The 12,854-nt window shown below is 41.2% G+C and overlaps 1 protein-coding gene across 5 annotated transcripts in view; it reads right to left on the bottom strand.

The window, feature by feature from the left end:
- Positions 1 to 437: 437 nt before the first annotated feature.
- Positions 438 to 12,854, bottom strand: part of nectin1b (nectin cell adhesion molecule 1b) — a 78,695-nt gene continuing 66,278 nt past the window's right edge. For 2 of the 5 annotated variants that reach the window (XM_041234937.1, XM_041234936.1), the window contains one exon: positions 6,254 to 8,021. In XM_041234937.1, coding sequence (XP_041090871.1) covers positions 7,525 to 8,021 — 497 coding nt within the window. In that variant the 3' untranslated portion in view covers positions 6,254 to 7,524. Of the gene's footprint in view, positions 530 to 1,330; positions 1,477 to 6,252; positions 8,022 to 12,854 lie in introns of those variants that run through there. The other 3 variants (XM_041234941.1, XM_041234940.1, XM_041234939.1) reach the window with 3 other exon arrangements.

Raw genomic sequence — 12,854 nt, forward strand, 5'->3', positions numbered from 1 at the left:
TTTGTTTGTTCCCCACATGTGTCGTTGGTCTTAAAGGTGATAATAACCCTTTTTTTACTTGGGAGCTATTTATTCAGATCTCATTTCACATTGGATAGTTCAGTACCAAAAGAGGCTGCAGACGAAGGCAGGGCATGTATTTGACTGTTCTACACATACAAAATAACATCACATTAGATTCAGTTGCCCTACAGGTACTCGTGTACCTGGTTCATTTCCACCTGGTACAATGTATAATGCAGCTATCACCACCTCTGTGGCACCCAGCATGCATGCCCAGCCCTTCCAGAGGACGGTTCGCTGCCTGCTACGCGGTGCTCTGCTCACACAGAGCTCAGTGTCAGCAGTTTTCAGTGCAGGGATTAAGTCTTTATCTCTTTTCTCAGGATGTTTCAGTTTCATTGGAGAATTTGAATGTGTTTTTTTTTTTTAGTTGCAGAGATGCAGCTTGTTTATTTGCCCTTGTTCCTGGGGCAAGTGTCCCTTGAGGGAAGGTGGGGAGGAGAAATGGAACTTGAATTGAGAATGTCTGCAAGATAAAAAAAAAAAAAAAAAAAAAAAAAAAGTCTTGGATCATCTGATCAAAAGAACAACGTCAAGCAGTGCAATGTATATATTACCTGTGATATGCAGGATAATCTGAAATGTGTAATTAATGGGTGGGCAAAATGCTTATCTGAAGGGGGGTTTCTGAAACTGAGCCTGTTTTACAAAGATTGAGGTCTGAAACTGTTAATAAAACACAGTTAATTCAAAGCAATTCAAACTGCCTATTTCTTATTCCTCCCCCTTAATATTCTCGGGTCATGCTTAGGAGACCTCTCTGCACTGACACGCTGCTCAGTGAATGTTCTGGACTGCAAATCAGTGTTAAATGGAGTGCTGTTTGTCATTTTACCAACACTCTAGAAAAGTGTTATGAACGACAAATGGTGTTCCAGCATACCCATGTCAAGCAAACCTGTCTGAATGCCAGACTGATAGAAGAGGGCTGGATGTTTCTTAATAGTGTAGACGGCGTTCATATTCTCAGACGGCGAGAATTAAAAACAGAATCTCAACCCATTTTTTTTTTTTTTTTCACCTTTATTTAGAAAACAAATTCCATTTATTACACTTTAGGTCGCCACAGTGTGCACCACAGTTGAATAATTATATTTTTACAGAAACACAGCGCGGGGAATGTTCCCAGTATCGTACTAAAGCAGAGGAAAGAAACACAATGAAAATGAACAGGCAAGAGAAAGGAAAAACATTTTTTACCAAAAAAAAAAAAAAAAAAAAAAAAAAAAAGTAACAAAAATAATACAATAAAAAAAAAAAAAACACACACAGCTTACAAAATGCATTTCATTTTAATATATTTTCTTCACAATAAATTGCATGTTTTTATTTATTTTATAAGGTAAACTGAAAACTTGCACAGCAAAGGACTGTCTGGAATAAGACGTTTGGCTGATGGAGACAACCTACCGCCTGAAAAACAAAGCAAAGACACTTCTCTCAAACAGATTGAACTACCCTGTGTGACAGCTGGTACAGACACCAGCTCAGAGGGGCAGGGGACTCTAAGCCAGCACTCTAAAGCTCTCCTTCCCTGCTTTGATCCACGATCTAAAGTTATCATACAGTGCATTGCTCTGATCCACCTCTTTCTGTGCACAATGATTCATTCTAATGCCTTGCCTCTGATTCACAGCTAATACTCGCTTCCAGATTGGTCTCTAACTTTTGGCCCCAAAAACCAACAATTTAATGATGGCATAGCTATCCTTGTGAAAAACGGTTCCAACAAAAAAAAAAAAAAAAAAAAGCAATACAGAGAATTGCAATTCTTCATCACATTTTCTATTTGACTTTCCAGATAATTATGATTTATTAAAATACCTTTTTGCTTTGTGTGTGTAGTTACAAGAGCATTTTGATATATATATATATATATATATATATATATATATATATATATATATATATATATATATATATATACACACACACACAAAAAAAAGGTTTACATACTGCAAGTTTCACGAACATGAATTGTCCCTTCCTTTCTTTTGCAGCTTTCGGGGGAAAATGAACAACACTCTATCTACTGCCATGTCCAGTAATCAGTGTGCTGATTAATTTGTGCTTCTGTTTTTTTTTTGCTGCAATTAATTATCTATTCAAAATGCATTTACGATCAGCAGGGGGTACTGTTATTAAAATAAATAATTCAAAAATGTTGCAGGGAGAGAAAAAACAAAACAAAACAGAACACAAGGTCAATCAATATAATATATGGAAGGAATTAAAAATGTAACTGCAGGCAAACTAAAAACAGCTTCTGTTGTAGTCCAATGTATTAATTGTTGTAAAGTCACTTGGCTTTCTCTGTACTGAATCACATAGCAAAGAAGATTGCTTTTCCCTATTCTTTTCCCTATGCTGTTCTCCAGACATCAGCGACTGAATACTAAAAGCTATATATATATTTTTTTAAATGCAAAAGTATTTCAGTTGCAACACCTTGCTTTACCACTGTATGCTTTCTCTTCACGCACTGTTATTGCATACTGCTTTGTTCTGTATGCAAACATCAACGGCCAAAGTATTCCTGAACACTTGAGAGAAATAAACAGTCCGCACCGTGAGCCATTTGGGTATTGTGCTGCTCTCTAGAAAAGTGACTATTTTTATCTTTCAATATTTTGATCAGGCTTGAAAGATCAGAAAAGGCAAATGGCTTGGGTATTGAATTTCAATATGGCTCCAACATGCAAGGGAACCGATGGCTTCGGACCGCTCTGCTCTGGACGAAAGGTTTGGGTTTAAATTGAGAGGAGAGAGATTTTGGTTTGCCATACAATGACTGCTTTTGCAAACAAAAAAAGATGCATTTTGCAGTAACACCCAGAAGAACAAACACAAGCCTTTTACCAAGTCTGGAGGACGGCTGCCTTTCTAAACTACATATTTCAACTGATCTTGTGTTAAGAAAGACTTCCTGCACTGTAAACCCTAAACCACACGGAGTCCACAAGGACCTGCTGTCAATCCACTTCAAACCTTTTATGATGTATACACAACAGGTAGTCCTCTCCCTTTTGCAATAAAAAAATAATAATAATTTGGTGCTGATCAAAAATCGCTACCTTTCATTGGCCATTTGCATTTTATTTTTTTCAAATTGAATTTCATTTTCACGCTAAAAATCGATCCCTCCAAAAAAAAAGAAAAAAAGCTGTCATCAGGTTCTTGTTCTGCTACACTGAATCGTTTGTACTGGTACTGTAAATGAAACACCACCTCGAACAGCGTTCTTTTCCAATTAACACTTCTCGGGAGGGAAAAGCAATATTTATTTCTTATAATCTGTCCCGTCATAAAAAACGTTCCCTTTTAGAGGGTTGTTGCAGGTGATAAAACGTGAGTGAGGACGTGTATTCTGGCAGAATGTATAAAATACAGTTCATTCATCATTTCCCAGTCTGCTGCTGCTTTCTTGTATTTAAAGGTTTCTTTATAGCCTTCATCAAAACATCTCTAAACAATGAGTTGAAAGCTTTGTGAATATGGCTTGCAGTCTAATCTTATGACACCCCTTCCACATGCGTGTTGCTTCACAGAGAAGACCATTCAGAATAAAGCCATGACTGAGTCAACAGCTGCCTGCTGAGGTCGTTTCAAACCTGTGCTCTTTGATGTCTTTGTTGTAATGTCTGAAAAGGCAAGCGATACACACGAGGACGCCACATCTCAGTCAAACGAGATACAGAGGAGCAGTTTATCTGACTGACGGCAACAGCTGCCCTGGGGTCCTGGTGGGTTTTTACTTGAATTCAATTTACACAGTGATTCTGTGTGTGTGTGTGTGTGTGTGTTCATGCATGCGTAGCCTACAGTATGTATGTGTGTCCCTGGTGTAGTTTAACTGTATAAGCATGGACAATTACTGATGAACTGTTAAGCACACAGTCAGCCTACAGTCAGGTCTGAGAGAGAGAGAGAGAGAGAGAGAGAGAGAGAGAGAGAGAGAGAGAGAGAGAGAGAGAGAGAGAGAGAGAGAATACACAATACAAACCATCAAATCTGTGTAAAACCCTGGCCTGTTTCCCAGTTTGACTCTTCTCCACAATAACCCTCTGTGCGTGGATAGCGCTACACTCACTTTTGTCTGAGAAGTGATCGATTTTTCTACGCGCTCTACAAAACAGGAAGCTTTTAAAAAGAAAGATACTGTATATTCACGAGCCACACCAACACCATACTCATCAATGACTAAGCAACACTGGGCAAGAACAATGGAAATGTCTGAAGAACTGAACTGGCACGAGAAGAGACGGAACTGATTTCCCACGCCCGAGCTTGTAGTCCTGTGACCAGCCAAAAAGGGTTTGGATTCCCTGCCGTTCCCCTGAGCCTCCACCCTCAGCTGGAATACCTTTCAATTATTCACCGCCATCTTCGGGGGTGTTTTTATGGATGTGAGGAGGAAATGCACAGTACCAACGGCTAAAGCACTGAAGACCCTATGCATTAAACAAAAAAACAAACAAAATAATATCCATATTTACATTCACCGGGCTGTCACACGACCGCCTCCCTCCTCTCAGCCCCCTCTGCTGTTTTTTTGTCACAGAAAGGCGTTTTCATGAAATCTGCTTTCACCTATCTCTACTCCTCTACCACACAGCCGACCAGCTAAACACATCCAAGCTACAGCACTGTGTAAACCTAGCGCAACGACACAGGGGAAAATCAAGGTATGCCTGGCCAATCTGCCTCGCCCGTTGTAGTAGCAGAATAGTAGTATTATTGTAGTTACAGAACACACACACACACACAGGACAGGCTCCCCATAGTTGCCATTCAAAAAAAACCCAATAATATTCAGCACATACACAATATTTACAGTGGAATGTAAAGCTCCTGTTGAGTGACTCACCTTACTGGTGAATAGCAAGCAAACAGCTTAAAAAAAGGGGGGGGGGGAGGCATTGGGATTCAGGAAAGACAAGTGGGGATGTTGAGTAGAATTCAAACTGCTTGTAAAAAACACAAGGACACCCCCTCCCCTTTTAGTAATCTACAGCCCACACCAAAAGCTTCCATTTTGAAACACTCGATGAGCACAAACATTACGGAACACTGTTCACTACCAGAGCTTTAAATGGGCCAGTACCATTCATTTTTTAAAAATTTTTTGGTGGGTTCCTGGTCCTTTTCAGAAGAAGAAATGGTTGCAACGATCTTTAGTCCATTGCCCGCTGCTCACAATCACTGCTGAAATACCGGCACTTTATTACAATCCCATTACACTGCTCTCCACTCCTGTAAATACTGACGGGGGCACGTTCCCGTTCTCAAAAGGTAGCCGGACCACCACAGCGTCCCTCAGATGTATCCGTGCCACTGGTTCGGTGGAGCGTTGTATTTTCCGCCTCAAACGGAGGCTGCATTTCCGTAGAGCCTGTCTAAAAATAAAGGTTCAGTATATGCTAAGTAGATTATTTATCGACATTGGTGGATTGGAAAAGGGTCTCTCTGTTCAGTTGAAAAGTCCTTGTTCAAATCCTCTTTGAAATGTGATGCGCAATCTCAGTAGGTTCTTGTCCTGGTCAAACAACAAAGATCTGAGTTCAGAATGAGCCGCGCCTGGCTGCACTGGTGCCACCTGGTGCCCTCTGCTCTCGACTCTGCTTTCAAGACCACAGGAACCGGGGCGCCGCAGCGTCTGACTGGCACCACCAGCATTCACCAACGCACAGACTGTTACAATGTAACGGGACCAAAGAAAAACAGAGTTCTAAATACAGTCCACAAAAAGAAGAAAGAAAAAAAAAATAAAGCACTAAATGAATTCTAATTCTTACAGGGTTATTTTTAAATGTCTTCAGCCAGGAATGCTCCAGGTCTCATACATGTGCTTTCTTGACTGTCCTTGGGCTTCAGTAATAAAAAAAACCCCAAGAAAGAACAGATTGCTTGGTGGTCGGTCTGCCTTGAACAGCAATGTACAGTCACAGCCTAAACTAAACAGCCAGCCCACATTTCACAAGACCTTACTGTCCCACAGCAGGAGGAACATACAGCTTGAGTTTGTAGCATCATTAGTCCATCAGCATTGCCCTGTAATGCCCAGGGCAGAAACACCTCAGCTTGTAAATGATTGAGAATGCTACAGAAGCCCCAAATTCACCCTCCCTCCCCGTCCCCACCCCCACCCACCCGTCCCCACTCCCAACCACCCTTACAGTAAACCAATGAAAACAAATGCAATATAAGATTGACTGTTTCAATTACAACATGATATTCAACATGAAAAAATGGTTTACATTGCAATATTGAAAATACTGTACTGATGTCTTACATAAAAGTGGAACTGAACATCAACCCCTTTTTCATTGCCAGTAGATCTTTCTGGGGTTCTGTTTTTTGTTCTCTTTTTCATCATGATGATTATTACGATATCTATTTTAAATTGTTGCTCTCTCTATCACCCTTTCCCAGAAAGGTAGCCAGATCCTCAGTTCAAACATTTCTTGTCATCGGTGACGTGCTCCATTCGTGGAGGACGCAGCTAGAAGCTCTCGATAGTTTGTGATTCAATAAAAAAAGCAGTTGTTTCACAACTCAGTGAATTTACATTCACACATATATATATATATAAAATATATATAAAAAAATCAACACTAAATTAGGCCTGGTTGCATCTATCTTTTCTGAGAAACTACACTGTTATATCATTATGAAATGCACAGCCCTATTTGAGCTTCAAAACAAGCATCTGCAAGCCAGGTACTGTGCAGACTGCCTGCGGATGAGGGATGCAGTTTGGAGATATTTAGGAATTAAGTGCCACTAACTTCGGGCTATACTGTATTATACAGCTAAATGACCCAACCCCTTGGGTTTGGAGGCAGATGCAGTAGCGTGGAATCAGTTTTCAGATCTACGCTCATCACTGTAATCCTTAACAAAAGTTACACAAACTGATCTTTCTGAAAATCTGGCCTCCTTTTACATCCCATCCCATCTCCTCCATATCAAATGCTATTAGGGTTACCTACCAAACAAAACCAAAATTATAAATCAGAATAACAATCATCATAATAATAATAACAACAGAAACCATACATCCAGTGTAGGACTTTTCACAATACATCCCCAAAAAGTTTAAATGTTGACCACTTTTGATTTTTAAACAGTCCATACATTGAAGTAAAAAAAAAATAAAAATAAAGAACAAACGAAAAAGACAAAACAAACCCAAAAGAACACTCATCAAGCACGGATCCTTCCAGCTGTTAAAAGTCTATGACAGCTAGCGACAGTCCTTTGATTATTCGTATTGGTATTGGTAGTAGTATTATTCAGTGTGTTACAATAGTATCACGATGCGTTGTGAAGAAGTTGTTACAGGCTCTTAGCCTCATTTCTATTTTTTGGGATGCCTGAGGCCCGGGTGGAGAAGGTGTTTGCTGTTGATAATGAGGAGGGAGGGCACGGAGGGGGTTGAGTTGGTTTGGTTGCATGCCGCTACACGTACCACTCTTTCTTAGAAATGACCGAGCCGTCGTTCTGAGAGACCATGTCGTCTGTGATCTCGGGCTCCGGGTCGTACTGGAAAGAGAGAGTCCGCCCGTCGAAATCCTCATGGCTCTCGCCTTCGTCCACCGTGAAGTAGGGCCTCTTCAGATCCTCTGAGTCGGGGTCGAAATCCTGCTCGACCCCTAGGCCGCTGATGGCTGCCGGCTTCTTCTCGTCATCAGAATCGTCGGGGTACTGCAGGCTCTGGGGCATCGGGGGGTGATGGGGCAGCCCAGCCGCTTTGCTGTAGCCATTCCCGAACACGTGCTTCTTGGTGTTGTAGTCGCCCTTGAAGGTGCGCTGGCGCCTCCGCAGGAACACGAAGAGCACCACGGCCACCAGCCCCAGCAGGATCACTCCCCCCACAGCGCACCCGATGACTGCCACCGGGCCAGAACTGGGCTCATCGGGCGGGATCCTGGGGCCCCCGGGAATGTTAGGGAATTCTGGGTAGGAAAAGACAGATGGAAGGGGACAGTGTGTCAGTTCCCTAGTGAGGTGTATTTGAAAAATATAAATATATATATATTGTTATATCTATGTATAGTCTACTATCTATGTATAGAGATGACAGATTATATATATATATATATATATATATATATATATATATATATATATATATATATATATATATATATATATATATATATATAAAATAATTTGATGAGGGAAGGGGAGGCAAGGAAGGGAAAGCAGAAGGGATCGCAGTTAACGGAACCCCCTGGAACTGCACTTCACAGATTGTTCTCTTTTCTTTAGGTCCCTAACTTGCCTACTAAACATGCATTTAAAATTCCTCCCTTGCCTGGAAGAGAGAGAGTGTGTGCTTGTGCTGTAACACTGCTTATTTTCTACATTTTTCAAATGTTCTTTTCTCTCTCAACCTCTCATCAAACAAACCCTCAAAAAAACACATGCTATACATGTGTGTTTATCTTTTAGCTAAGTTTCTCTTGGAAATCGATGGCCAGTGCCTACAGTAAGTGTGTTGGTAGTATACATATTTACATACATTCCTTACCACTAAAAGATCCTGTGGATTAGGAATTAACAGTAACAATACACCAAGTCCTTTACTGTAACGTATGTAACCAGGTACTGCTTAAAACTACACTAAAACTAGTAGTTTTAAAGCCTCAAACACAGAGCACCCGACACCTCACTCATTCCAAGTTGATATTCATGGTCCAATCTTTAATGAGACCCTCTCTGATGAACACAGCTGCCATTCTTAAAAAGAGCCACGCTTCCTTTTGTTCCCTTTTCTGTACTTCATAATGCATTTCTTTAAGCTTTTCATAATGGCGACTATTGCCAAAACTGGAAACTGTTTACAACCTGTGATGTGTGTTACTGATCTGGGAAATAACTTACTGGCAGAATGAGCACGCTGAATCGTCTTTGACAAACTGGTCTCTAATAACATAATTATACTCGAGCCCTTTACAAGAATTGTAAATGATACCATTATAGGAGGGAAGATTATCCTGTTCTCTGGCTTGCCTGTGAAGCCAGAGGCCAACAAACAAATTCAATTCTGAGATCCTCTGTAAACGAATACACTTCTGAAAGGATACAAGAAGAGGCTTCGGTGCCTGAGCAGTGTTAACGCAATGCAAGACTGGAATTGAAAAAAAACATCTAAATGGGAAATTGTGCTAAGAATTTGAGGTACACTGTAGAGGTTTTCCATGGACAGACCCAAATGCAAAACTGACAACTGCACTGCAGCTAGAGAATATAAGGGCAAGAGAGCAGCGCAAAATACAGAGCTCCAAAAAGAACTCGCATCAATGAGTTCTCCAGGGATTTTCTGCAAGGACAGCTACTGTAGGCTACAGGAGTGTGATACATAGACACAAATATGCTCTAGTATTTTATTTATTTATATATTTATATTTATTGAAGGTCTTTTAATGGCTTTTCATCCCACTGCAGTCGCATGAATGCTACTGTACAGCTTAATAAAGAAGGTTTTATGTCTTGGCTGGACTATCAGGTGTTGAAGGCATAATGTTAGATATACTGTAACATTTAAGACATTAAAACTGAATCCAATACCCTTTTTGAGTGTACAATGTCCCAGCTGGTCCTCATGGGAAAGCCATGCGTATTAAAAGTGTAGGAGTTATGTTGTGTTGCAGCGGGACCAGGCTCGTACAAAGACTTGGATTGGAATGATTCCTGTGGGCTTCACTGACGCTACTGAGAAGCCTGCAGTCAGACGTGCACATAGACCATGCAAAACGCTCAGCTGGCAGATGAGAGAGGCAACATGCACCCAGTTCCATGCAAGCAGACAGAGCTCCTTCAAAAGGCACCGTGAGGCTGGCTGCACGATGGAAAAAGAGACGTAGCAAACATGCAATGGAATTCAGTACCATCTTTATATTTACAAAGCTTGCTTTAAAAACAGAGGATCACAACATCTCTGCAATACTCAAAACAGGATTGACAGTAAGATTTAAAAAAATAAATAATCATAAGTACAGCAGAACTGTGGTGGCTCACAGAGGACAGAGTTTGTTTGGTCTAGGTCACCCGGAGAGTCAAAACGTTTCTCTGCTTCGCTCAAGAGGTTTAAGAGAGCGGTAAGTATTGACGGACCTCAGTGGAACAACTGGATTATTTTAGGTTTGTCCTCATTGAGCCACCATACAGTATTGAATAAAACAGTCATTGGGGGAAAAAAAAGAAGCCATTCTAAAAAGATAAACAAGATTTGATGTAAAACTGCAACCAGCTTTCACAGTAAGAGAGAGCAACAGCAGAGCTCAAAAAGCACCTGTTTCTGTCTGATCCTGCTTACCTGTAACAAACCCTGTAGAATTGTGGTAACAACAGGGGGACATGATGCTACAGCAATTCAATAATGAACCTCTCTATGGGTAGACATTTCCCTTCTCTGCAACCAATATTAGCAACGCCCCTTATAAACGTTTACCACTGTATTTTCGCACGGCATTTTTGCAGTTTGACCATGCCTTTCGCATGGTTATAACATGCATTTACCACAGGATTACCCTTGACTGTCATGTTTATTAATATGCTTTACCATACCTCACTGTTCTTTACAATGCTTTATTACACTCTGCTGTGCTTTTACTGTGGGGGACTCTTACAAGGGACAACATGAACGTGCACAATCAAGCTGTATGGACTGTTTTCAGCAACACTCCCACCTCAAGCATTGTAATACCAGAGATAAGACCGGCTGGTAAATGTAAGAATACTATCCTTTCCACTAAGAACACACAGAAACCCTGCCCTGCCTTGGAGCATTTGGAAAGAGGAGATGTCACTCACACTCATCCCAGCCCTGCACAGAAGAGATAGAGTCTCTCAGCGAAAAGTTTCCACTTTAAAATAAGCTCCCTTTTGTCACAAGGCCTTTGTAGAAAATGCAAGTGAATTTGCATACATTTCCAGCACAACAAAAAGCGGTTTAAATGAGAGGAAAGTGAGTTTCCACTCCCCTTGGTCGCAGTAACCGAAACCAGAGCGATTTACAGTGCATTAATGATATTAAATACCAACCTAGTCGAAGCAACTCAAGACACTTTTCCTGGTTATGACTTGTTATAGAACTCGCCTTCCCTGTATAAAATGTTCAGACACCCAACTTCACAACTGCTTTTTCATAGGCGCTACACCTCGATATGTGATCAGCAACTTACAATACATGACTGCCGCTGCTTTTATACTTAAACAATCTCGCACATTAATGAAACTTGGCAAGAAGAGTCTAGGACTTCCGCTGCTGGTGAATGCGGTCCTTGTGGAGTCACTGTCATTGCGTTAGTGGTAACTGTTTAATGAGGCACCATGTGGGTTAGGGAAGGGCTCCACTTACCAAAAAAAAAAAAAAAAAAAAAAAAAAAAAGACAGTTTAAATAATTACACTCGCATTGCAAAGTGGCCAACTGACTTTATAAAAACCTTCACACTACAGCAGTACTGTTTGCAGTGTTTAAAATATGCAGCTCTCGTCAACGCAAATCTTTCTTTTTTTTTTAAAATATGTATTCCACACAATTCATCTGCCTTTTACACTCTAGAAATATTTCAAAAGCCATTTTACTGCCCTGTTTGCATCTCTGCAGTTGGTGTTCACTTCCTCTCCCTCTCTTCTTGAAAGTCACCATGGCAACAGAACTCAGACAGAACCCTGGGACGGGCCAATTGGGGCTCAGCTCCCCTCCTGGTATTGCAGCTCCGGGGAGATCGCCATGGAGTCAGAACCTCAGTTCTCACCGTTCTAAATGGACGCAGTGTTCAACGCTCTCATTATCCCCTTCCCAGCTTCTGAGAGACGACCTGCTCAGCTGTACTTCTCCGTGCCAAAGAGGAACACGAATGAAAGTCTTCTCATCCGTGACGTGTTATCAAAGACGGCTCAGATTGTGGATTCACATTTTATTCTGATCTTCTTTGACTGAGACACCGAGCTCCTCTGATTTACTTGAAGCCGAGTCGGCTCCCATGGCGAGACTAATGTAATATTTCTGACAGGGGAAAGATCTTTAACGAAGCCTTCGATGATTAACATCCCTAAAGTCCTTGTTTAACTTTAACACTTTTCTCTTTGGTGAGCCACGCTGGCTGCACTGCTGCATGCAAGGGCCAATATCACAGCTCCACAGTGAGAATCTCCCAGTGGCTGTGGGCAGCATGAAGTAATACAAACACTGACTGAGAAATAAAAAGAACCAGCAAAAGCTTGTCATAAAAAAGAACATTAATCTTGCAACACAATGTTTTAGTATTCTCTGTTAAATCCTCAATGCACACGTTGGCCAAGTTGGTACCGAAAGCATCTGCAACTCTGCGCCCCCCTCTACAATGTTCTAACTCGCGAGTGGACTGGAAATAAGAATCCTACTGCAGAGCAGTTTCACCCGTTCCAGGTTTTACTATGAGCTTGATTAACCACAGTGTATAGGTAACAAGCTCAGGTGTGTCTTATCAAACTCATCATAAAACCAGGAATGGATCAAACTGCTATGCAGTGGGAGTCTTATTTCCATCTAGATGGTTTCATGGACAGCAAACCAGAGAGTTGATGCCTTGGGGGTGATGGAGGAGAGACGGAGGAGCAAGGGAGAACTAGGGAGAGTTCATCCCTGGCTTTAAAAAGAGATGAGCTGAGCTGACTGATTTCCCAAACCACACAAATGCCTGCCTTGAGCATCTCTCATAAATCCCTGCTTTTTGTTTTTCAAAACATTGAACACCAGGCTTTACAAAGAAGGCAGATAATGCTTCTAAAGAACCAC

The sequence above is a fragment of the Polyodon spathula genome, chromosome 36 (assembly GCF_017654505.1).
Source record: "Polyodon spathula isolate WHYD16114869_AA chromosome 36, ASM1765450v1, whole genome shotgun sequence".
Classification (NCBI taxonomy): domain Eukaryota; kingdom Metazoa; phylum Chordata; class Actinopteri; order Acipenseriformes; family Polyodontidae; genus Polyodon; species Polyodon spathula.